The 26,875-nt window shown below is 36.3% G+C and overlaps 1 protein-coding gene across 1 annotated transcript in view; it reads left to right on the top strand.

The window, feature by feature from the left end:
• Positions 1 to 26,875, top strand: part of MCTP1 (multiple C2 and transmembrane domain containing 1) — a 716,792-nt gene that overhangs the window by 474,688 nt on the left and 215,229 nt on the right. Inside the window, exon 13 of the mRNA XM_036740827.1 lies at positions 3,792 to 3,885. Coding sequence (XP_036596722.1) covers positions 3,792 to 3,885 — 94 coding nt within the window. The remainder of the gene's footprint in view (positions 1 to 3,791; positions 3,886 to 26,875) is intronic.

Genomic DNA, 26,875 nt, shown 5'->3' with positions numbered 1-26,875 from the left:
TTCCTATTCGCTGACTGACATCCTTTCAATAACTGAATTTAATAAAGATGTACCTTATCAGGCTGTGCAGATAACATGAAGTGCTGGTACTAATGCTCTACAATATTCTTCAAACAGATTAGCAGGATGTGCGCTTCAGCAAATTTATTCTGGATATCTCCACTGAATCAGCTGTCTGTTAATGCTTGTACAACTCACACACCAATAGTGTTATCATAAACACAGTTTAATAGAGGTGACTTAGCAAGGCAAAACATCATATTTTTAAAAACCAACCCAGAGCTAAAATGGTGTATATCATCTTTTGAAAACATGATTATAATTATGAGAATTATTTCAAATTTGGGTACTACCAAGACAAATTCTCCTCTTCCCGTGGAAAGATCTTCATAAGTAGTCAAATGGATCTTTTAATAGCAGTATAAAATTTTGACTAAGTATAAGCCATGCTTAATGAATTAGTATTTCAGTAATATCCTCTACATTAAATCACAGAGCTAGCTTAGAAATTTAGGCATAAATACAGTTATTATTGCTGTGTTTTTTCCCTTGGATAGGCTTTAATTAAATGGGTCACTTTCCTCCGTAATGTGAATGTTTCCGTAATGTCTGGTCCTATATAAATGATCAAATATTTTCCTTCTTACATTAAATACAAAATGTTATGTGAAAATACAAGATGAATAAATGTTACTCAGAATATACATTTTAACCCATGTTAATAGTATGCTTTCATAACTGTACTGCAAGGTTGAATGTTTTCTGAGAAACTTAAGATGAGCTGTTTGAGAAAGTTCCTTCTAGGAGTAGTAAGTCATTGGTTCCCAGAATCCAAATCTTCTATGTATGTTAGGGGGCTACAAGCAATTTTATTTCTAAACCTGTAGTCACTGTGAACTGGAAGAACTCTGCTGTCCCTGAGCTAGGATGTGCTTTTATAATTGAGGTGATTATCTTAGGAAGCTTAACCAATTAGCTAAATATTTTTTCATATACTAATAAGGTTCTAGGTTAACTTTTTCTCACCTGTTGTGCCCAGGAAAGTAAATGAACTGACATCACCCTCACATCAAACAGTCCTGAAGAATGAGTCCAGGACAGTCATTTAATCATTTGTAGCTGAATATCCAAAACCCCACAAATTAAATAGACATTATGGTGCGAAACATTATTTGAGCACTCCAGCCTGAAAAATGACCGTTGATTCTTTTTCCCCAGTATTTTTTTCCTTTTTTTTTTCTTTTCTTCTTCTTTTTTTTTTTTAGTGGGTAGCAGTTAGGGGGAGAGTAGTACTGGGTAGCAGACCAAGAGAGATTGTATGACCTTTTCAGAACGGGTGTGCTGAACCCTTGCTCCCCCTTGTCACCATTTAAAAACCAGAGAAGCTAGTTTAGAGAAGAAGTTGTTAGCATTCCATTTTTATTATGACATTTCACAGTCATCCGATTTAATGTCCCTTGACCGGATTGTCCACCGTGAGACGATGGGCTTGAAATGTTATTTAGAGCATTGATAAAAGGTGAGCGGTTCGAAGATGACAGCGAGTCATAAGGCGGGTGGTGTGACATTAATTTTCTCCATAACAGAGATGGAATAAGACGTCACGGTGACAAGCTGTCAATCAGTCCTGGCCCCTCAGTGGATCTCGATGCCATAGGATGGGGTATTGCTTCTCCCATAATAGAGCTGAACTGAGATGCTCTTCCTGACAGCTGCTGCAGCCATACAGAAAATATATTATACAGCCTTTCATTAAAAAAATAAAGAGGCCTCATCTCCAGAGCATTTCAATCTTTTCCCATCTATTGAGGGCTGAAAGGATTCACAGCAAATCATAGATTCCTCTGCTATGGAAATTTCAGGCTTCAGAAGCCATCCAGGTTTTGAGGCCTTCAACAATAATCATAAATAACAAGACAGGAATATCTTCTGATAAATCATTACTTAAAGTTATATGTTTAAGCTCACATATTTAAGTTATTTGCTCTTTAGAGCTCTTACTCTAATATCATATGTCCTCGGACTAGGCTGTCGGAATTTGCAATAAATTACTCAAAATCAGCTGATTTGAGGAAATGAAAACTTCAAACAATAATTACCCTGGCAATACAGGAAGAAGCGTATCAGGACTGAAGCATCAGAATGCAATCTGTCTGTGGAATGAGTTACCCACACTGAAAATAATTCTAAGACTTCAGGACTAGGCCTATTTGTTTTAGCTACAGTGAAACTGCATTTAAATAGCTCCTATAACCTTTTGGTAAATCCATTCTCCCCTCTAGCCTCTCCACTTAAGATTTGTTTTTTAACACCATGTACCAGTAAGGTACAGTATCTGTAATTGCCACCCCCAACTTTCGACTTGCATGTAAACAGAGGGTGAAATGTATTATCATTGAGCTCTGTCATGTGTAGATTAAACAGATTTCTGATGATAAACTAATGCTTTTAAAAGGGATTAAAAGTTAATCCTTGTGATAAACACTTTTTTTTTAAAGTAAGGTTATGAGATTACACGTAACTGTATTTCCTCATCTCACTCTACCAAGGTCATAGCTTCACTGTAAACAATGACTAGTCAGATGGGACTTATAAAGTTAATATCAGAGTGTGCTTTGTCTGTCACTGCTCTCACAGTATTAATAAAAAGATGGCGATGCTCTTTTCATTGGTAACATTTTAATAGATAACTTTATCATGCAAAAACATATTACTTGCCTGGGTCATAAAATATTTTGAAGATTTGATAAAGATGCATATTTGATTTGTTGAGTGGAAATCACTAAGTTTTTCAGAGGAAAGCTATCATGTAATTCAAATAAGTAAATAAATGCATATTTGAAGGATTTATTGCCTTAGCATTTATGCCCATCAGTAAGATTCCTAAATCCTTGTATGAGTATTCTTCTTATAATCAAGGATAGCAATTAATTTTTTTTAAATCTTCAGAATTATTTTCTGTTATTTGTAACAAATGATAGATTGGAACAATTTATCAGTAACTTTTCTGTGAGAGCGGATTTATTGCTTTTTCATTGTTTGAATTACGTATTTAAAAGCAAATAGATATAAGAGGTTTCCTATTGATGTTTTGAATGCAAATGAAATTTAAGTTATATTAATAAATTAGATAAGATATATTTTACATAATATTCCTACAGGTTTCTCTGGAATTAATCTTTAATTTTTAACAAGATCATTTTACCAGTTAATTTCTTATGGGGAAAAAGAAGCTAAACTTATTGTTGTATAACATGTCCTATTTTTTATTACTTAACGAAAGAGAGAATAGTAAATACACTAATTTGGTATTGGTATTTTTCCTTTAATCCACAAAGCTTAAAGATCTATATGAATTATCAGCTAAAGCCCAATATCAAGTATTATTTCCCTCAAAATTGTAGCTCCTTTTAAAAAAAAAGGCTGTCAGGGATTTTATTGGTAGGTGAGACGGAAAAAAAAATGCCCAGTTAGGTAATGCATTACTATTCTAGCTTTCTACATAGCTGTTTGTTTATTATATTAATTTTAAGTAATTTCTTAGAATTTTATTCTAATTTTACAAATATTCCCTACATACATTTTCCCCCTTTCAGTAGCAGATTGGTATATTTTGAAATAACACAAATGTCACCACCCTTTTAGGCCCAATCATTTCAATTATTTTCAGAGTCCATTAAAGTTTGAAAGCTCTTATCAGCAAAGTCCCCTTGTGGATCTTTTTACCTGATAATAACAATAGTGATGATGATAATGACAAAGATAATAACAACAACGCTGTTGTCTTTCAGAGTCCAATGAGGATGTTTCACAATGTAAAAGATGTAGGATTTCTCCAGGTGAAAGTCATCAGAGCAGAAGGGCTGATGGCAGCTGATGTCACAGGCAAGAAATTATGTCACTTCTTTAACAACATAAAAGGTCCTTGCCTTTAAGTAGCTTTAAAATTTGCATTATGTTGGACTATAGCTTCTAAATAAAACGTCTAAAAGAAACAAAGACTAGAATTAAGTCTTAATAGTCACAAAGGAAAAAAAGACGCGCGCGGGCTCACACACACACACACACACACACACACACACACCAGGCACGTAGCTCTTTATATCATCACTGGATATTTGAAATAAATGGGATATTCTTCCTGTATACCCCACGCACACATGGCTAGGAGAACACTACAAAAGATGAAAGTGGGGTGGTAGAAATGTTTTCCCAGATCACCTCTTCTCCCACATGATTCCTTAACAGTATAGTAAGTGTTACTCCAGTGTGTACATGAAAGGTACTCCAAACACCTTGGCCCATCTCCTTACTATGTGGACCAGTTTGGGGGATATGAGTGAGTTCACCTTAGCTTAGGCAATGCAAAAAGAGAATCCCACTTTTTGGGGATTTTCCCTTGGAATTGTGTGGACCTGTACTGGGCATCTGGTATTGTTATAAATCCATTCTCCAAGGCAAAGATCTTAGGCGCACCAAGGATCAGTGGGGTTTCATGAACTGTAAGCTAAGAGCATTCTTTCTGTATGTGTGCCTAGCTGCTATATGTGAGAACAGTTCTGATGGTTGTTATTTCTGCATTTTCCAAAATTTAAATTTATAAAGTTAGATTTATGACTGTGTAGCTTATCCCTAAAAATATTTATTGTTTCATTTTCCAGGGAATTTGGGGGTGTTTTCACCATTAATTAAAAGAATCACTCTCAGAATGTTCGGTAAACAGGACTATCTCAAGTTATTGCCTAATGAAAATACTCATTTGGTATTTGTGGAAATATGCCTGCCATTTAGATGTAAGCAAAACTATCCTTAAAAAGAATGACTTTGAAAAGAACTACACCTTTCCTACCATTAGAGGGCCTACAAAGATTTCATGAATAGTATACCATTCATTACTCTAGTGTTAAATAGATCTTGAGAAACCAAAACTGATTTAAAAACAACTTGTTAATATCTCACAAGTGAGAGTATACCAGGTGTTAGTCAGATGCTATTCTCAAGATTTACTTCTGCATCTTATCAATTGCCTATTTACTGTTATAAAAGGAAAGGATAAAATGAAAATAATTAGGAGTTTGCAATTTATCTTAAAGAAGTAGTGGTAAAAAAAAGTAGTAGTCGTAGTAGTAGTAGCAGCTGTTGGCCATTGTCCGAAACTATGTCATAAGTTCAGATATGTGTCTCCTGGCATGGAGTCAGGATGACTTGAATTCACATACGGCCTCAGACACTACATGACCATGGGCAAGTCACTTAATTTCTTTTTGCCTCAATTTCCTCAACTGTAAAATGGGGATAATAATAGCATCTACCTTCCAGGGTTATTGTGAGGAGCAAATGAGATAATAATTAGAAAGCTTTTAGCATAGTACGCAGCACATAGTAGGCACTACATAAATGTCAGAGATGATGATGATCATGGTGATGAGTATGATGATTACATATGCCAATTTATATTCTTGTATTAAATGATTCCTTTCAAGACCATTTTCTGAATAATTCATTTCTCTTCTGCTGGAATTTTATTTTCTGGCTTAGTTTAAGACAATTTTTTTGCACAGTTATTTTGATAAATTAATACTAGCACCATGTGTTTGAAGGCTTAGATACCTGCCCATAGTGAGGTTGAATACAATAACATGAGATTGTCTTCTCTCAGAGAGAAGCTGTCATGGCTGTTAAAACTTCATGAATATGCAAACTCTGTTAACCTGGTTGGCCTGTGTGCCACTATGGAAGTTAAGGAACATGTTCTTTCACAGGTGGAAGAATATAGATATTCCTTTCCTAATGGTACTATGTAAATTAACATGAATAACAATAGAATCTTTCCCAAGATCCAACTAGACACAATTTTATTTTTATTACACAGATTTTTCTCCCCTTTTTTATGTTTTTGGAGAAATAAATCTGATGGTTCCTCACTCAGTTTTGACCTTAAAATCTAATGTAGTCTGAATTGAAAAAGAGAGAAGATTGAGCTTTCCAGGGGCAAAGGGGTAATTTAGTCTTTGACCTTATTCACTCCTGGACCTTTTGTGGTCATCATGACATTTGTGCTGATTGCAAAAATTGGGGGACATACATTTAACTCAGAGATGGCCAGGTGTACTACAAACCTCTCAAATGCCCCTGCTCTTCTTGGTCCTAAATGCTTTAGCTGGGAAAGAAATGAGTTTTCTGAAGATTTATCTGTGATCTGTACAAAAGAGTGATTTTAAAACAATTGTATGTGTCACAGTGGATTATGAGATCCATATCAAACCAAAATATTACAACTCATCATTTTTTTCAAAGTAGTATGCCATATTTATTATGTATTTTAAAAAAACAAGTGGTATGAAACAGGGATTAGAGGTTTAGTAGTAAAGGAAGGTATTTAGTAAACTTTTATGTTTTATATCCTAAAAATTAATGTACCTGCAGTGGGGTATGTGAGTGCGTAGGATGTCTTAATGGAAGCAATATTTTCCCTGCATGAAGTATATTTCTGCATTTGATTGGTTACAAATGTTACTGTTGTTTCAGGATAATATTCTTGGTTGGCATTAGGTAATTGTTCTCTAGAAATCCAGATATTTTTAACTAATGAAACCTACGCTTACCCAACTTTGCTCCACTTTCTTCATGTTCATATGTTCATGTCATGTAAATATATAGCCCATATAAAATTATAAGTTGAATTCCTTAGTTTAAACCAAATACTTGAAAAAAGTACATGATTAGGCATGAGTACAAGAGGAAAAGATTTCGTAATCTTTTAAGTAGCCATCAATCTCACTGTAGTTACAAAGAATTTTTCCTTTTCAAAATGTAAAATTTTTCTTTTGTTACCACACATTCATTGAGAAACATTGTGATACTGTATTAACTCTGTGTGAATAAAGAGCAATTGAGACTCCCTTTGAATGAGTGAGTATAAAGCACAAATTACTTTTTAATGAAACCCTCAATTCTTTCCCTTTGCACAAAAAAGCCTATAGCCTTGTTCAGCTGAATACTACTACAGTAGGTCACTTCAGTTAAGCCCCTAATAAACTGTTGATAGTTGAGGGTAGTTTTTTCTTCAGTCTCAATAGCCCAGTGTTGGACAGTGCACTTCAAATCATTAAGGTTAATACTGATTTGAAAAAAAAAGAGAGAGAGAGATTAACTGTGGTGGTTAAGGCCTCAATTTACAACTCCCACACATACACATGCATTGAACAAGGCACAAGAATGGATTGAAATTTCCATCAAATGGTTGAGCAGCCTGAGAAAGTGGTACTCCAGTTTTTAAAGTTGAGCTGTGAAATTTTTCTTTAGGCAAACTTCAGAGATACTGAGAAATACTGCTCAGTACAACTCATTTACCAGTGAAAAGGTTAATGTTTTATCTGTGCATCAAACCAAAACCTTTAGACCAAATGACCCCAGTGTAGCTTGGGAATTACATGGAGCTGGTCACCACACCTTTAGGTCAAATACTCTTTAACATGGAACAGTTATGAGGGCTTGTGTTCAAAAAAGGTGAAGGGCCTGGGCGGGGGGGCATTTCTTGAGTGGACAAGAAATAATTCCTAGAACTTTTCATCATAACTTCTAATGATTCCTATTTTATGGGAGGGTTGAAAATTATCTTTCAACAGACAGATTTATCCTCATCAGTATTGAGATGAACCTTCTTTGCAGAACATTTAGTCCTGGGTTATTGATTCTTTCAAGAGCTAAGTGAAGAAAGAGAAAGGATTCTTTTCTTCAACTCCTCCCCATCATTTTCCCCTGGGTTTGTTTGAGCCTCCCATGGAAGAGGTCATCTTTTCCCTAGGGAGGCCAGCCACACAATTTCAGAAACTGAGATATGGGAGAAAAGACTGAAACCCTTTCAAATGATGGCCTATCTTCCACAAGACTAAAAGGTATACTAATATAAAACTCCTTCTCTGAAGGTGAATTGATCTCTCAAACTAATGCACTGTTTCTTTCACAAAACGGGAGAGAGAGTGAGAGCGAGAGAGAGAGAGAGAGAGAGAGAGCCTTTTACAATGAATACTGTCATTGGAATGGTCTTATTAAATAAAGCACATTTTTCTAAAACAAGACCATGCATAAAGACTAGTAATCCCCCAGCCCTTAAAGTCTGAAAACCTACTAGTTAATAAGAGGGATGTTTACTACCCCTTTATTAGCATAGATTTTTCCCAAGCTTTTCTTTAGGAAAACTGTCTTCATTGTTGGAAAATATTTAAGTAACAAAACAGCCAAAAAAGACATGCTACAGTTTTTTATCAGCTTCTGTGTGAGTCTTATTATCTTAAGAAATAACAGTTAGCAGCTCAGATTCATTAGCAGAGCTAAATTTAAGCTCCATTTGACAGGCTGCCTAGAAAACATTTTGTTTTGCTGTCTGTGAGCTTTAATTAAGATGTGTTCAATTTCAGTCCTCCTCTGTCCTCCCTCCCCCCCCCCCCACTTGCTGTGTCACAGACCGGCGATCAGACACTTTTAGATGGTCCAGCCCATGACTTTGACCTTCTGCGCAGTCCAGCGTTCCCTGGGGAACCGTTCAGCTCATGAGGTCTGATTTCACACTTCCAGGATGCCTCGGCTCTCTTAACAATGACAGGGAGACAAAGCCCTTTAGAGCAGGCCGCATGGGGACTTGTTTAAATTGGAAACTAGAGAGGAGTCAAGGAACAAGGTTATGGGCTACAGAATAGTGCTTTTAATAAAGAGCTCACAGCTCTGGTTCAGCTCAAAGAGGTCTACCTCTGTACAATTAATTGAGCCATTTATCTGGAGCATCTTAGGCCTCTACTTTCTCACAGAATTACGTGATAAATATCAGCTAAGAAGCAAATGAGATATGCATGAAATGAATTTTTAACACTTTGATTACTGTGCCTCCGGTCTTCATTAAAAGTAAATTTATTTGTATTTCTGACCTCATTATCAGTAGGCTGTCTGCATTTTATTGGCTTTCTGTGATTTCCAACTTGAGATTGTCATAAAGGTATATTTTGTATAGAGATTTACACAATTTGGATTTATTATTCTTGGTACCTTCATCCTGTACATCACAGGATTCTTCAGAAAATGAATTGAGAATGCAGCTGGAGAGAAAAGGGCGAGTGCTACTCTTTGAGAGTATTATATATGATTGGAGAAATACCAAGTACATATACTGCACATAGACAAGATACAATCTTAAAAAAAAATCCATTAACTTTTGTGTCCTGTGCAGTGAGTTACTCCAGTCTAAGTCTGGCATATGTAAATGTTTCTTAGAGTGCCCTACAAAGTTCAGTTCACATCATTTGATGAAAAAAAAATGATTTGAGATTGCTCCTGGTGTATAATTGCAGCCATTTCAAATCTAAATGAGTGTGACACAAAATTGCAACTACATTCAGTTTCATTGATAATATCTACTAAAAATAGTCCTATCCTCTATGGTCATAGATTTGTAGTTTTCATTTATTTCACTGATGTGAAGAAAACAATGAGAAAAATAAATCCTACTTTTAACTATGCAGCTGAACAGAAAGTATATCAAATGTAGCAGAACTTCAATGGTACAAGTTTCTAGATTATCTAAGGAGGCAATCATGGAAAAAATAAAAGGAATGTATTGAACACAATATTTTTCACATTTGAAATGCTGTTGTGTTAATAGCATCTTTAAATTATAACACCTTAAACAATATTCCTAGTTCCAATAAGCAGAGTGCATTTGTGTTGTTCTAAAAAAAAAAAGAAACCTATTATTTGTTTTATACAGCGTTACTGTTATATAGCTTAATCTTGCCTCACTACTTTTAATAACTGGGCATAGTAGTTGAAATTTTACTCCATTTTGATAGTAGGCCATCAGATCTGTTGTTCACTTGGTATCACAATAGTATTTGGATTTGTGGAATAACACTACCTAAATCTGGTCCTGGAGAAATTCACACCTGCATTTTTCAAAGCATCATAAGGAAAGGAAATAAGTCAATCCTCTGTTCCTCATGGTAACAGGTAGCCACGGACTAGAAAAGAAAAAAAAATGCTTCTTTCTCTTTCCTTTCTCTTACCACAACTAAAAAAGCTAAAACCACTTCTTGTTACTGATATAAGCAGCTATTATTCCTAAACCAAACAGACGATACTAAGTAGTTGATGTAATACAGAGGGAAAGCCTAGCAATAATGGTAGAGAGGCTTGGGTCTAGATTTGTGCTTCCTAGGAAATTGTTGAGGTCTTATATGATTCACATGGCATCACATGGTCAGAAGATACTGCTTAGGAAATAGAGGTGGAAGTCAGAGACTGTGGTAGAGTAACAAAAGAGGTTAATGTAGTAATTTGGGTTGATCTGCTAATGAGTAAAATGATGTTAATGTGCACAGTTATTTGAGAAGAAAGAGCATTTCTTCTTTGATACGTCAGTGGAACTATAAACTGTTAATGTGGTTGTGATTAGTAGCTCCAGTGATAGATTCCAAACTATCCATGCCCTTTCATTCTATGTGATTCTTGTACATGCAGCCCTCTAAATCCTTCATAGGGAGTCAACCTATGTGCTTGGAGTCTCTCTCTAGTAGAGAAAGGATGCCAGTGGAACACAGAGGCTGTCCAATAGCTATCACTAACTTTCAACACATGACCGGTCTATCTTCTTTCCTTGTAATCTGTATCTCTGATGTCCTCTCTGATGACATCATTTACAGAGTTCATTGGTGTCATTATATTGCAGTCTATCAATGCCCATCATGTACCTTTCCATTGCCATTTGGATAACACTCAACTTTAAGACTTTGGAGACTGTGGTATGCCACGACTTGTAACCATACAGCATCACTGGAAAAATATTGTAAAAAAAATTGGGATCATTAAACACATCACACAGTAATCCCCAAAGTAAATCATCCCATTCTCCTCCATCTGTTCTATTTTGAGCCCAGCTTATTTTCCATTTGTTTTGTCTCTCCAAGATATTTGTACTAATATTCTAGCTCTTTGGGTTGTCATCCAACTGTGTATCATAGGCATTCTTTATCCACTTAGTTTTTCCAGTGTGGATAGTTAGGCTGAATTCTTTTGAATAAATATAGATCTTTAGAAAGCTCTGTAATGTTCTAGGTCTCAATGCATTATACACCAAATCATCTGCAAACAGCAGCCACTTGAGAACCTGATCAACTCTAGGGAACGCTCCTTCTTTAAGGACCGTGATCACTTTCCATGATATTCTTGAACTTTTGTTAACAGATCTTGTTATTTTATGCCTCACCTGAAATTATAACTCAAGGATTGTCCAACACAGTTATTTTTGTTGCTGTATCTTTCAAAGAATCTTCTGAGTTTGACATGTGCTTGGGAGCTACTTCGGTAAAGAATCTAAGGCAGGATTCTTTTACCAAATCAACTGCGTTTTTATAGTTTAGACATAAGCACACTGGGATTGTGTATCATCTATTCTCCTCCAATTGAGTGATTGTAAAGATGCTATACAATATCATGTACAACGGCTTGCCTATTCTCTTCCCATATCTTCATCAAAGATACTCTGTATTTTTGTATGTGTATGCATATAAAAATTTTTATGAGACTATTGTAGGCATGACATTCAGGAGCTGTTAATATTTCTTTCTCTCACCTTTTTTTAGGTAACATCTGAGTTTTTTTTTAAACAAACAAAATTAACCTCCCCCCTTTCATGGACCTTATCCCTCAACATCCTCGGAATGGACTTCTATGCAATCCATCATCTAATCCAAATGCTCTTTCCATCTTTGTTTACTTTATTGTAATTTTTGCTTCCTTATGAAGCACATTGGGGATAACACTATAGTCCAAATGTGGAGACTCCACTCACCTCCATGGCATAAATTTCCTATAAAAGTCTTAAATGATCTTTCCTATTTGGGTTTCTATGTTCTCTTTCAGTTTTATGCTCAAGTGCCCTCAAGATGACTTTATTTAGTTCTTTCATGAAGCTTCCTGGAAATTTGTTTTAACCTCCATTGGTTTTCACTCTTCTTTGCTTATAATCTTCCACCATTCCCCTCTGTAAGATTTTACAATTTTATGTTCTAAACTGATGTGTCCTTAGTTGCTGTACTTCTGCCCAGCAAGTAAATCAAATATATCTGACTGACATGGTGTCTAGGTTTTTTGGTGACTAATTTACACTGGTCAGCCTTCCTTAGAAAATGGAAATAATCTATATGGACAATTATTCTTTTATTCAATTCCTATTTTTGGTACCAAACAATTTGTTTAAATAGGTCAGATGGAAGTTCCCTCTTTCTTTTACTTTGATGTTAATTTTTATCTTTGCTCTAAGAATTTGGTGATCTGACTATACACAAACAACTGCTTCAGAAATGACTCCCAAATCACCAAGCCAAGTAATTTTTCTGTTAAAATGGTATTAGCTTCTTCTTCTTCTTTCTTTCTTTGTTCTTCTTCTTCTTTCTTTGTTCTTCTTCTTCCTCTTCTTATTCTTATTCTTCTTTCATATGATGTTATTTAGTCAATGCCATGTCCTAAGGATCCCAACTTTCTTCTTGGAGAAAGTATTCATGTTATATAGGTATGAGGTTTTGGTATGGTCTATAGACTTTTCACCTCTCTCATTCCTTACTCTTGTACCATGTTTTCCCCATATATTCTTCTTGGCTATTCCTCCCTATACTCATCTTTGTATTAAAGTCATTAAGTATTAAAGCTTATGTTGATTTAAAATTTGAAAGATCTTACTGATTTATTTGCAGAAATTCTCTATATTCTAATCCTCTACAACAAGTGTTGGCTCATAGGGTGTAATTATTTTCATAATGGTCTTTCAAATGCTTATCATAAATCCACAATATGAGATGGTGAAACTACCAAAAAGCATTTCCAATTGCAAATGAGAGAGAAGAAACTTATACATAAAGTAATTAATTCTTATCTATGGAACGTAGTAAGGTAAACCTAGGATTTTACTAAATGCTTCAAAAAACATTTTCAAATGATAGAAGTGCAGAGTTTGAAGCTGGATGGTAACTTGACTTAGGTCATTGTCTTCTGATGTTAACATTTACTTAAATTGGCTGTACATTTAGGATAACTCGCAATAATACTGAAATGTACATGGTCTGGCACTTATCCCAGTGCCTGACACATAATAGGTGCTTAATAAATGTTGATTGATTGATGTGAAACTGGAATCTGATAAATAAAGACATGTTTCTTAGAAATAGAATAATAAAGGTACAAATGCAAATATCCTAAAGAAAAAATACTTGAAAAATTATACTTAACAAAGTGTTATTGCCCATTTCAAGAACAAGAACTAGGAGAGTTTTTACTCCATGATGGACAAATTACTAATTAACTTATCAAAATAATATTATTTGAAATCACATGCTCCACTCCACTATCCAATCAAACAAACATTCAACTTATATCCTGCTATATCCAACAGTGTTAAAATATATCAAAAGAAAAATTGAATATATGAAATCATTTATCACTTTTAATATGCGCTACAAATCTATTCTGATAGTCTATTAGTATATCACATTGGGAAACTTTATTAAATAGTCATTAAAAATGAAATCTGCATGTGCGTTTCTCTACCTCATCTGAGCTTTTAAATGCAGATATCCCTAACTAATTCCCTCATCTCCTCTGGTGTCAGAACATTCCATTTTTCCCTACTTGTTTCTTTTTCAGTGCTGATGCTTCTTCCTACTTGGCCCGTTTTTTTCTTCCTTCCACATCTTTCTTTCCTTTGACCATAAACTTCAGAGTTCTGATCCCAAAATACCGACTCATGACAGTATTCAATTCTACACAAACCTGAAAATTTCCATCACCTTCTTACTTCCGGAAACTTCCTCCCATTTTAAAGTGAGAGGCCAAGCTGATCCTTATACTAAAGTTCCATACATTTCCATGATGGAATTTTGTGTCTCTCCAGGGCAGGATCTCCCAAAGTAATTTCATTTTTTAAAATGAGTCTACAATCATCTATTGATGGAATCCATAAATTCTGGTCCATGAAGTCTGAAGATATGGAACAGACCTGCAATAAATGAACGATCATAGTTTAGAACTCGAAGAGGCCTTTGTGGTCATCTGGGACAACTCTCTCGTCTTATAGATGGGGAAATGAAGTGAAGTAGAAGCATTTGTCCAATGTCACACAGGTAGTAGAGGTTGAAATGGAATCCAGATCTTCTGAAAGATTTGCTGATCTTTCCTGTGCACCATAGAGATGAAGGGAAAAATTTTTGTAGAAAAAAAATTAAGTTTTATGGTGAACAACTTAAGGCTGTTTTTATAAAGGATGCTTTCCTTACTAAAGAATATTATTGATAATTTCATATTGAATATTTCAAGGGAATTTATCATCAAAACTTTCTTATGCAACCCTAATTTATACCTCATTGAACACAATTTGGAAATATTGCTCTGGGATTTCACTTTAAGCACCATGTGGTGAACATTGAAAAAAGCCTTATTATTGTTATGCCTTAGAATCAGATTTAGTGGGAAGCTAGGGAAGAGTGCTGGTTAATTTAATTCTACCAATCAGATGTTTAAAATATGTTTAGGTCAGCCACTGAATAGGACAAAGGTTAAATCTCAATCTCTAGTGATAATACACTGGCTGGAAGATGTCTCTGACATACGTTGCTTTTTGTTCTGATGTACCCAATGGAATTCTTTCAACTAAAACATTGTTATATGTTGTGATTAGAAATTCCAGATAGGAGAAAGGACAGATGGCAACCTTGATTATAATGAAAAGAGATTAAAGTATAGTCATTTCAAACTGTGGCAAGTGAGGAAATTAAACCAAAGAGCTTAATTTTGTGGAAGGTAGGCCCAATAAAAGGCCCCCACGGGCCTGAATTGCTTTCCATGCTATTGAATGTCCCCTCTGTTTTCAGAGACGAGACAACAAAAGAGTGGTCACTACTCCCCCACACACACCTTTTATGGCATATCACATGTAGAAAACTGTGTGACTTGTCAGCATTAGAATGACCCTGGACAAAGCCCACCTCCAATGGGTCAGGATTAACTCTTCTAGCGTGCAGGCAAAAATATCACTCAGCTTCTTTCAGTGATTTCAATGCCCAGGCCAAGGATTTGCACAAACTGGGGTCATCTACTTGCCCACAAAACAGGTACAGACTAAGCAGCATCAGTACAAAGTTTCCCACAGTTTCAAGTCTATGTGGAGCTACCCTGTCTTCAAAAAGCATCCTTTATAGATGGAATAATTCAGTCATGGCACTCAGTCCTTAGTGCCTTGTCAAAAACTACCAGAAAGGAGGGATCTTGTGGTATGTAAAATTTTCTCCCTAAAGAAGAATTAAGGAATATCTTTTATGAATACAACACATGCTAATAGGAACTGGTGACTTCTGGTCTGATACAGATTTCCATCTTCAATGACCTCCTTAGATTATCTATAAAGAATATTGATTTAAAAATCTTTAACTGGAGGATAAGTAAACGTATCAAACTTAATCTATCACCAGGATAACATGGAAATGGGCAGAAATTAGTAATATTACATGTAATAGAGATAAAGAGAAAGGGCTATGTATGGATCAGATAAATAAACTGTGCAAGTATAGGACAAAAAACAGCTTTCTCAAGACGAAAGGACCTGGAGGAGGGGAATGGTTAATAGACTTCGCAGTCAGTAAAAATAAACTGTTTTATGCAACACCAAGAGGACTTGGGTTGCATTAATATGGTCAGACAGACCAGACATTGTGTGGAATAGCAGGTCTAATTCTAAAGAATTTTAAGAATATTGACAAAATATGGTTTGTCCAAAAATGATGATCAATATGCTGATTGGGGTTCATACTGATTTTCTATGAGAATCAATAAATTAAAGGAATTGGAGCAAGTTAACCTGATTAAGAGAAGACAATGGATGGGAGGATGACAGATTTGTTTGCAGATTTCAAATACTTTAAGAGTCATCATCTGAAATAATAATAACTAGCACTGACAAAGCACTTTAAGGTATATAAAGCACTTTATATATGTTATGTCATCCTCACCACAACCCTGGAAGGTAGGTTCAATTATCCTCATTTAACAGATGAGGAAACTTAAGACTGGGAGAGAATAAGTGATTTGTCCAGGGTCACACAGCTAGTAAATATCTGAGGTAGGATTTGAATTCAGGTCTTCTTGACTTGAGTGTTGAGGCCAACACTATCACTACACCACTTACCTGTGAAAGATAAGTTTGACCTTTTTTTTTCCCTTGACCACAGCAGGAAAATGTAAGTTCTGTTGGTAGAAATTAGAGCCAGCCAGATTTTGGTTCAAGATGAAGTCAAGCTCTTAGGTGTTCAAAAATTAAACAGACCACCTGGCAAGGTAGTGAATTCCACAAGCGTCAGTCAACAAGCATTTATCAGGCACTTACTATGTGCTAGGCACTCTGCTAATTGCTGGATTTACAAAAGGAGGTGAAAGATAGTCACTGCTTTCAAGGAGCTTACAATCTAAGAGGAGAGATAACACACAAGCAACACAAGCCTCCAAGGACCCTTGAGCTCTAAATCCATGATCCTACAATACTATATTTTAAAGTAGTGAATGTTTTAAACCTATGTTCCTATGTCAGTCTCTACCAGAGGTGCTTAACTTTCCTTGAATGTATCGTGGACTGCTGTGGCAGCCTACAGAACCCTTCTCGGAGTAGGGTTTTTAAACGTATAAAATAAAATAGAGTATATTACAAAGGAAACCAATTATATTGAAACAGAGTTATCATAATACTAAAAATAAATAAATAAGTTCATGGACTCTAGCTCAAGAATCCCTAATCCAGAAAATGAAGCCATGTACCTTATTCTGTGGGGAGCCAAGATGAGCTCCAACTGATAATATAAATCCTTTTTTTCTTTTTTATTATAAATTCATCAGTCACTGACATCTTAAGAACAGGGAAGAGGACTATGCAAGAAATAGTGGATGACCGTATAGAGTGTGGATTTTTAGTACATATATATCTATATCTATATATATGGTATATTTACTATTACTACGTATACTATATACGTTAACTATATAGTGTGTGTGCGTGTGTAAATATATTTGTATATACATACACACTTAACTAAGTAAGTAGTTAACTAAGTAGTTTATTTAAAAAGAAACATCTGTAACTTATTTGTAAGCTCATTCCTAGTGCATGGTAGTAGATGGAATACCATCCTTTATCATTCTGTGGTGTATATACATATATATATATATGTATATATATATATGTGTGTGTGTGTGTGTGTGTGTGTGTGTATGTACACACTGGATATGTGTGGTTGGTTAATATACATTGGTTAATATACACACATATCTGCCTAACTAGGTAGTTAATTGATCTAAAATATCTTAGTTTATTTGTAGAGAAATATCTGTAACTTGTTTATTCCTAGATTTGCTCATTCCTGGTCTGGGGTGGTAGATGGAATACCATCATTACTTATTCTAATTTATATTATATGTGTATGCGTATATATGTGTGTGTGTCATGCTAATATATGTCATTCTAATACATGTGTATACTTAGATATGCATATATGTGTGTATACATATGTATATATATATATGCTTAACTAGGTAGTTAATTGATATAAACTGCTTAGTTTATTTGTAAAGAAACATCTATAATTTGCTTATCTCTAGATGTGCATTTGTAATCTTTGGTGATAGATGGAATACCTTAATTTATCATTTTGTTTTATCTATCTATATTATGTATATATATATATATACACACATACACATGTATGTATGTACAAATAAAAATATATTTGTATATACACATGCATATGTAAGTATGTATGTGTGTATGTATGTATGTGGGTGTATCTATAGCCTCCCCCATTAGCATGTCATCCCATCCTTGAAGGAAGGGACTTTTCCTCTTGCTTCTTCTTGGCATTGGTAGCTCCTAGCACACACTAACTGTAAGTGCTTAATAAATGCTTGCTAATTGACGGCGAGTTTACATGATCTACCTAGATTCATACAGCCACTAAATGCCAGAGCCAGACCTCGTTCCTGGGTCCTCCTGACTCCCAGCCCTGTGTTCTTTCCACCCCATCACAATGCCTTTCTCTTCTGAGCCTGTTTTGCTGGAGGCCAAGGGACTGTTAGACTGAGCTCAGCTGCTATGCTAATAAGGCTTTAGATGAGTTCACTGATGAAAAGATTAGGGAGTCTGAGTTTTCTCCTTCATTTTGGCACTTTATGTGTTCTGTAATAAACTTGTTATCTTTCTCTATGCTCCCGTCATGCCATATACACATTTCTAGCAGTCGCGTAGGACAGTCATTACAAATAAGAACAGAGAGCCAAAGGCTGAACACAAGAGCTCTCTGGAGTTTTGGTCCATGGAAGGCCAGGTTACAAATGTCCTTCTTTCTAGTACTGCTGCAGCAAATACAATTCCTCAGATATTTTAAATGGGCAGAGTAGCATATCACAAAGTGACTAGAGCATTAAAAGGATAAAAGAAGGAATAATTAAAGAGATAATTGATGGTTAGGACCATCTCTAGTGTCTCTGCAATTGTTTTTGTTTGTTTAAATGGCAGCTAATCAAGCCAACTGAAATTTAGGGACTGACAATCCAGTCTTTTAAAGCACCGTTTAGCAAACTAGGCATGCTGTCCATTAATTGTGGGTAAGCGGCTCTTTAAAGTAAGGCCACGATGTTAAGCTATTTCATGGCAGAGTTAAGGGAGGGCTTAAACCATGCATTTGCTATTTTTTTATTGTTACAATTGCATTTCCCCGTTTATTGCCTGTGCAGCGTGGTATAACAGGACACTTTCTAAATATTATTGGAGAGTAACACGGTGAACAGAAGAGGAAGTTTGAAAGCAGGAGATGAATATAGGATAGATGTTCAAATTGAATTATTATAGATAAGCAAGAGGACACTCTTCCTCATTTCCTCCCCAAGGCTACCCACCCACCTTTTATTTCTCTCTTTGACAGACTGCAGGACCTTTTCAGGCTGAACACCTTCCCAAATGCTTAGTGACCTTTGGGGGGAAAGAAAGGGCTGATTTGGTTAATCTTTATGAATTGGTTCTGCTTTCCAGGGAATAATGGCATGATACATTTAAATCTTTCAACACTAATATCTGCAGCAGAAATACACTAATAACCCAAGATCTACCAGGGTATGCCTTCAGTATTGCTCAGTGTCTATTAAACCACATTTCAAATGGCACATATTTTTTAAAACAAAATTTTAAAATAATGAAATAGATTTCAAAAAAGACAGGTTTGGAATTTAAAGTGATTTGAAGGACCTAATCTAATACAGTTAATTCATTCCATGAAAACATATTAAAGGAAATAATCTTGGAAGTAGGGCTAGTATTGGTTCCATAGGAACAATGACACAGTATTTGATTTCATAATCGGGTAAGTGGCTGAACAGTATTGTATTGGGTTTTGGTTACATTTTATTGGGGGAGGGGATTAAGGAAAAGGAATAAGCACATGTACGTATATAGATATGTGTGTGTGCACACTAAGCATTTTATATTATCGTGTTTAATTGATCCTCATAAACAATCCTTCGAGGTAGATGCTGTTATCCCCATTTTACAGTTGAGGAAACTAAGGCAAACAGAAGTTAAGTGACTTGCCCAGGGTCACACAGCTATTAAGTGTCTGAGTTCAGATTTGAACTCAGGTCTTCCTGACTCCATGCCCAGCACTCTATCCACCGCACGACCTCACTGCCTCTAATGCCTTAGTGAGATTACGTTTGTTGGGATAACATCAGGCAAGGTTTTCCTGTATTTGTTACTTTCTTTCTATAAAGGGCAATGCTATGCTACTTCTAGACAGTACAACAAGATGCGCCATTGATAGCTTTAGTATGACGATACATGTTCCTGTTAGCTTTGAAGGATTAGGTCTTAACAGCTTGCTGTCCAAACTCTATGCCTATTGCAAAGACATTTAATTTTTCAAAACCTCTACCCTAGAGTCCAAAAGACTTTGCCAGAAGAATACAGGCCCTAGCAAATCCTACAAGATGACAAGTCTTCTTTTTAGAGGCTACCCCTCACTATAGGCTGATTTTTTGTCATGTAAGGACCAGCCTAGATAAGTTTGGAAAAGCCAGAGAAATGGCCACGAAATGAGGAATTTTTTTCAACTCCAACAATTCAATAAGACATCAACGGACCCTGACCTACATGGAGGAAATCATGGGTGCTTATAGTACTAAAGTAAAACCCATTTCCAAAAGAATAAATAAAGTTTTAAAGAATTCTGGGAGTTTCCTCTGGATACTAGATAGATAATTAGCTTACTGAATGCCATGTATTTAAATATCTAAATATCTCTTTGAATGAAGCACTTTCCTGGAAATCACATTTAAAAAAGGCTGCAGTTATAACAACCATCAGAGCCATATATAAATGTTACTGTAGAAGAAAGTGCCCCAGCTAATTGAGCTTACGTTGTGGAGTAGTGGCTCGCATTTTCTATTAAGCAAATATATGAGATTGACATAATACAAACCTGGAAACCTTTTAAAAACACTTTGAATAAAACTCTAAGACCCTAATTCAGGGGTCTCCAAAGAGGAAGCAAGGCATGATCCCAGGGGTATGTGATCAACCTTTATCCTTCTGATGATAGTCAGTCTTGGAGCTTTTCTACAACATTAACCACACCTATCCTTTCTCTCCTGGCCCCTGACACTTCCTTGACTTGGCCCCTCCTGCTGCTATGCAAGATCCTACTTCTCCCCCACCCCACCCCAACTTGAGCCTTGCCAGGCCCTAACGAGAATTATAATCTAACCTCTTAGCCAGACACAGACAACAACATCTGTGTAGGTACCAATGGGAAGATCCTCATCCCCATCCCAAAATGACCTTGTGGCTGTAGCAAGAACCACTTGCAGGGTGGACTTTGTGTGCTGGGGCTGTGATGGTGAGTAAAAACCTTGATACCACCCTACTCCTACGCATACTTTTTCATTATGGGTAGGCCAGAGTGAGTTGCACAGGATAAATGAGCACAGATGAGTTGTGGCCTGTGTCTTCCATCCCTCTATATGACCTTTCCCCCAAAACTCAGCTTTCTTCCAAATGGTCCTATTACTATCAAGAATACCACTATTCTTCTGGTTGCCCATGTTTGTAACCTCAGTATCATATTCCACTCTTCACTTTCTTTCACTTCTGTGTTCAATGTTACTGATAAGTTGTCATTTCCAGCTCTTCAATATGTTTCTATGACATGGCTACCATTCTAGTTCAGGTCTTCATCATCTCTCTCTTGGACTATTGTAATAGCCTCCTAATTGGTCTTCCTATAATTCTCTTCTGCCTCCAACCCATTCTCCCAACAGCTGCCCAAGAAGTGTAAGTTAGACCATGTCACTCCCTACTCAACAAACTCCTGTGGGTCCCTATTGACTCCAGGAGCAAGAATCATTTCATTTTTTCCCTTTTTAAAATTTCTATTTTTATAAGGTTTATAGTATATGTAATGATTAGTACAGTAGTGAATTATATAATTTATTTAAAATACACATTTTGGGGAGGAGTGTGTTCCCAAAAAGTTTATACTGATAGGGGTGCACAATTCAAGAAGTTTGGAGGCCACTACTAGCTTTGATCCAGTTGGAATTTGGATTTTCCTGTTTCTTGTCCTTTGCTTTTTTTTCACTCTTATCTGGACTCCTGACCTTGCTAACTGATTGGCTAGTGGCTGGAGCTGACCTGACCGAACAGTGTGAGAATGCAAATGCTAGGAAAGCCAATACATACAAAATGTATTTCTAAACAAATGAAATACTTCTCCTGAGTACAAAATTCCAGTGAACCACAGGCCATCCCCAAGACTTCGATATAATCCAGGGTCATTTTCATTGAATGTGTATACCTCCCCTCAAAAAAATTCATTTGCACATGAAAACATTTTGCTGTTATGTAAATTCATTCACCAAAAGTCTTTCGTGTGAGGTATTCGGTTCAGTGGTCCTACACAGTCACAGCTAAAGACACTGGTGAGAATACTGCCTAAAGCTATGGATTAATGTAACTGTACAAGAATAATAAGTGTCTAAAGTTTAAGGATTAAGTGATTTATGTCACTGTTCAGAATTGAGTTCTTCAGGAAAAGGCATTGGGATTGGGATTTCATCAGGGTAGGGCATTCCTGGAGAAGGAAATTCTCTCTGCAAATGCAGGGTGACACCTTACCCACCATTTGTCATCTTAAAGACTTTAAATTTTTCTTATTTCATTTTAATTATTTTCTATTTATCCTGTATGTAGCATTGTTTGTGCATCTGTGTTTGTGTATGATTTCCTGCATTAGATTATGAGCTCCTTGAAGGGAGGGTCTGTCTTTTTTGTATCCTTAGCATCTAGCACAGTGCCTCAGTGTTGCAGGTGTTTTGTGAATGTTTATTGACTGACTGTTGAATTGCTTGGAGCACTGTGATGTTAAATTATTTACCCTAAGTCATACTGCCCATATTGTCAGAGGTGAGACATGAACTCAGGTCCTATCCTCTATACTACAATGCCTGTCATTAAGGAAGCTATAAACAAGAGGTGCCAGACATGTGGCTTGTTGTGGTTCACAGCACTCCTGGGTGCAACCGAACCAGATTAAAATGTAACTTGGAAATATTTAACAAAACAAATAGAAACACAACAAAAAGTAGATAATGTCAATATATGCTTTTCTAAGTCAATATGGAATTCACAAGGATCTTTATGTAACTGTTTATGAGCCCCAGTTTCTATCTGAGTTGACACTACTGCTATAAACAATAATAATAAAATAACCTAATTTCACAATGCTTTGTAGTTTATAAAATGCTTTCTTGGCAAGAACCTTGTGAAGTAGGTAGTACAAGCATTATTATCCCAATTTTACAGATGAGGAAACTGAGACCCAGAGAGGTTTTCAAAAAACTATCAGAGTATTGGAGCCAAGATTAAAACGCAGGCCTTTTGATTTCAAGTTTTTCAAGCTTTTTCTATTGTTCCATATTACTAATTCAAGGGAAAATTAGAGATTTTAGATTAGGAAAAATGAGCGTGCATCAAGAAGCACTGTGGAAAGGTGGTTCAGAATGATTTGTATTCTTCCTATTACTTTTGTCTTTTGAATGTAAACACTTAGGCGGGAAAAGGAACTTCTTTTTATTACCTACTATATCTAACACATTTTGAGCTTTCAAGAATGATGGTGCTTACTAGTAGGAAGGAAAATGTTTTCTATTGGCTGCTTATGACATGACAAGCACTCTCTTTGGGATTCCTCTTATGCATCAGGAATGTTGAATTCCTGTGTCATTGACTAAGGAAAATGGATAGGCAGTAGTTCTAGATGGTGCTTAAGCAGCTGCGTGGGAGTGTGTTTTTTAACAGTTTAATATTCTCATAACTATTGGAAGGAGTGATTTGTTAAGTGATTTATTAATGTCCCACGACTATTGCTGAGGCGTTATTAACTAAACTGCCCCCCCCTCCATCAGAACAAAAGTGCAATCTATCTTCTCCCTGATCTATGTGGGGTAGGATGACTTTATTGTCATGCAAAGCATCAACAAATGGAAAAGCTTTGGTATATAAAAATATTTTTCCCAACAGTAAAATACAAAGAACCTAGCTCTTGTGCTGTGAGCTAATCAGAGTAACTAATGAAACCAGTAAATTTTGGGAAGTTCCATTGAGCAGTGGAGAGCTCAATTTAAGGAAATAAATACTATTCTTGCGAATAAAACTAGATTCATAGAATCATAGATTTGGTGCTAGAAATGATTTTAGAGGCCATCCATCTAGTTCAACTCCCTCATTTTCTACATGAGCAAACTGAGGCCCAGAGGAGTGACTTCCTTAAGGTCATATAGGAAGTAAGTAGCAAAACTGAGATTTGAACCCATGTCCTCAACTGCCAAGTCCAATATTCTTTGCACTGAAAAAACACAACACAAAGTATTAATCTTTTGCATTTAGGATCTCATGTAGATTTTATTTCTGCATACATCACTCTTTATTATTTTGTTCTCGAGCTTCAGGAATTAGTTGGTAATTGGGATAAGTCCTTATTCTGAGTGTAAATAAATACAGAAGAGAGGAAAGTCAGTGGCAAAGATCATGTTATACCTTTCTCCTAAATAGATCCACACTTGACATTTAAACTTAAAGCTCTGTGGGGACACTACAATAGCTTTGCCTTTGAAGTTTGTCTCTTATGCTGTTGTTAGCAGTTGTTCTAGGTCAAGTACATATTTCAATCCCTACAGGTAGATGATAAATTACTGGAGAGCAAGACCTAGGTTTTTCACTTCTTTTGTGTATTCCAAAGGGCTCTATGTATCAGTCAATCAGTGAACATTTATTAAGTACCTACTATGAGCGAGGCACTGTGCTAAGCTCTAGGGATACAAAAAGAGGCAAAAGACAGTCCTTGCCTTCAAGGAGTTTGAATCTAATGGAGGAGAGAACATGCAAAAAATATGTACAAAGTAAGCTATATACAGGATGTTGTTGCTGTTCAGTCATTTTCAGTAGTGTCTAACTCTTTGTGACTCCATTTGGGGTTTTCTTGGCAAAGACACTGGAATGGTTCGCCATTTCCTTCTCCAGCTCCAGATAAGGAAACTGAGGCAAACGAGGTTTAAGTGACTTACTTGCCCAGGGTCACACAGCAAGTAAGTGTCTGAGGCCAGATTTGAACTCAGGGATATGAGTCTTCCTGACCCCAGACTTGGTACTCTGTCTACTGTATCACCTCACTGGCCTAATATACGGGATTAAAAGGAAATAATTAAGGGAGGGAAGGCACTAGAATTAATATGACTTGAGGAAGGCTTCCAGTAAAAGATGGTATTACAGTTGGGATTTAAAGGAAGCTGACAAGGTCAGGAATAGAGCAGAGAAGGGAGAGTAGAGTAGTTCTTCCCAGAGCCTAGAGATAAAAGTGTTAGTTCACGAAATGGCCAGGAGGCCAGTGTCACTGGATCAAAGAATACAAGTTGAGAAGTTAAAAAGATAAAAGAGGGCTAGATAATGAAGGGCTTTAGATATCCAATTCAACGATTGTTTCCTAAGTTCCTATGATATGTGAAGCTTGGACATGTGAAGGAAAGAAGGACGGATGGAAGGAAAGGAAGAAGGAAGGGAGGGAGGGAGGGAAGGAAGGAGGAAGGAAGGGAGAGAGGGAAGGAGGAAAGAGAAAAAACAATACTGCCTTTAAACAGCATTTCTTCTTCTGCATTTAACACAGGGAAGATGTTCCCTAAGTATTTGCTGAATGTTCAGTCTTTGGGAAATGGAACTGGCCTGAGAAACGCATTCACCCATTCAACAAAAGTTTAAATGTCTATCGTATAATAGAGAAACACTCTGCTAAGACTTGGAAGAGCTAAAAAGATAGATAAGATGATCTCCACCTTCAAGGAGTTTACTGTTTGGGAGGAAAGCTAACAGAATGTGGTAAATGCATTCACAGATGGGTGAATAGGGTTTACATGGGTTCATAGTAGGAAAGAGATCATTTCCTGCTAAACAAATGAGGTAGAAATCAAGAAAAGCTTCATGGAATACATGGCATGGGAGCTAGACCTTGAAGGATGGATGGGCTTTCAATTCCAGATATGGGAGGGGGTGGCTGCATTCCAGGAATAAAGACTGGTGTGAGCAAAGGCAAGAAAACGGGCCAACTGGAGACAGGTTTTGGGAGTCCTAAGTACATTGTCCAGCGTTCTTGGAATATAGGACACATGAGGGAGAATACTGCACAGTTAAGCTGGAAAGGAGGTTGGAGTTAAATATCTAAGCTTTGAGCTTCAGGCTTTGTTTTCACAATCTGGGCACCTGAATTTCATGGGAAATAATTTAAATAGGTAGCATGAGCCATTACCAGGTTAATCTTTATTTGATGAGTGCAGCATTACCTTTTTTTTAACATCATCTCCCATTGTATAACACATATATTATACTACACGGAGGCACAACAGGCCCACCTCAATTTCTAGTTTCTCTGATGACATCCTTTATGCTACTTCTCCAGAGCAAATTTTCTCTGGTGATATGCTGCAATCTACTCGTGCCCATCACGTGTCTCTCTTCATTGTCCTTTGCCATAGTGCCTACTACTTGCAGTGTTTGGAGACATTTGCCCTTACTAGAAGGAAAATGATTTTTTTTGAAAGAGCAAAAACAAAAACATGGGCCTTTGTTTCACGGAGAAGGTTGGGAGTGGGGAGGGGTCTAATATTAAAGGGCTAAGTCAACTTAACCCAAGAACAAGTCTTCAAGGTCACTCAGTTCAACTTCCTCATTTTATAGATGAGGAAACTGAGACTCAGAGAAATTAATGACCTGCCTAGGGTCCCTTATGGTGATCTAGGTGACCCTAGTCAGGTCTTTAACTTCTGAGTGGCAAAGCTATGATTTGAACCCAAATCTTCTGACTTCAGACCAACAAGCATTCTTTCCACTGCTGCTGTTTTGTGCCTCCCTTGTTATTAACACATATATTTCTGTAGTTACCTCTTTCAGAAAAACTTGTATGATTTTGATATACACACTAGAGATACCTTGTTAGTAGAACAAGCTTTTAAAATGTGTTTTGTTTTGCCAAACCAAATGTTTTCTTATAGTCAATAAACAATAAACACAGCGGGACTTTTTTATTGTATATACTTTTCAGTCAATTGTGCAACTGTAAAGATTTTATTTGCTGTAGAATATCATTTGCAAAATCCTACTTATTCCCTTCTCATTTCTTCATCAAAGATGCCCTTGGTATGCACGTGTAAATTATTCTCATAAAAGATTGCAGAAATGGGAAAGTAGGCCTTAAAGACACAAAGC

Source organism: Trichosurus vulpecula, chromosome 1, assembly GCF_011100635.1.
Source record: "Trichosurus vulpecula isolate mTriVul1 chromosome 1, mTriVul1.pri, whole genome shotgun sequence".
NCBI lineage: Eukaryota > Metazoa > Chordata > Mammalia > Diprotodontia > Phalangeridae > Trichosurus > Trichosurus vulpecula.
The sequence above is the reverse complement of the archived record's forward strand: the minus strand, read 5'-3'. Positions and strand labels throughout refer to the sequence as shown.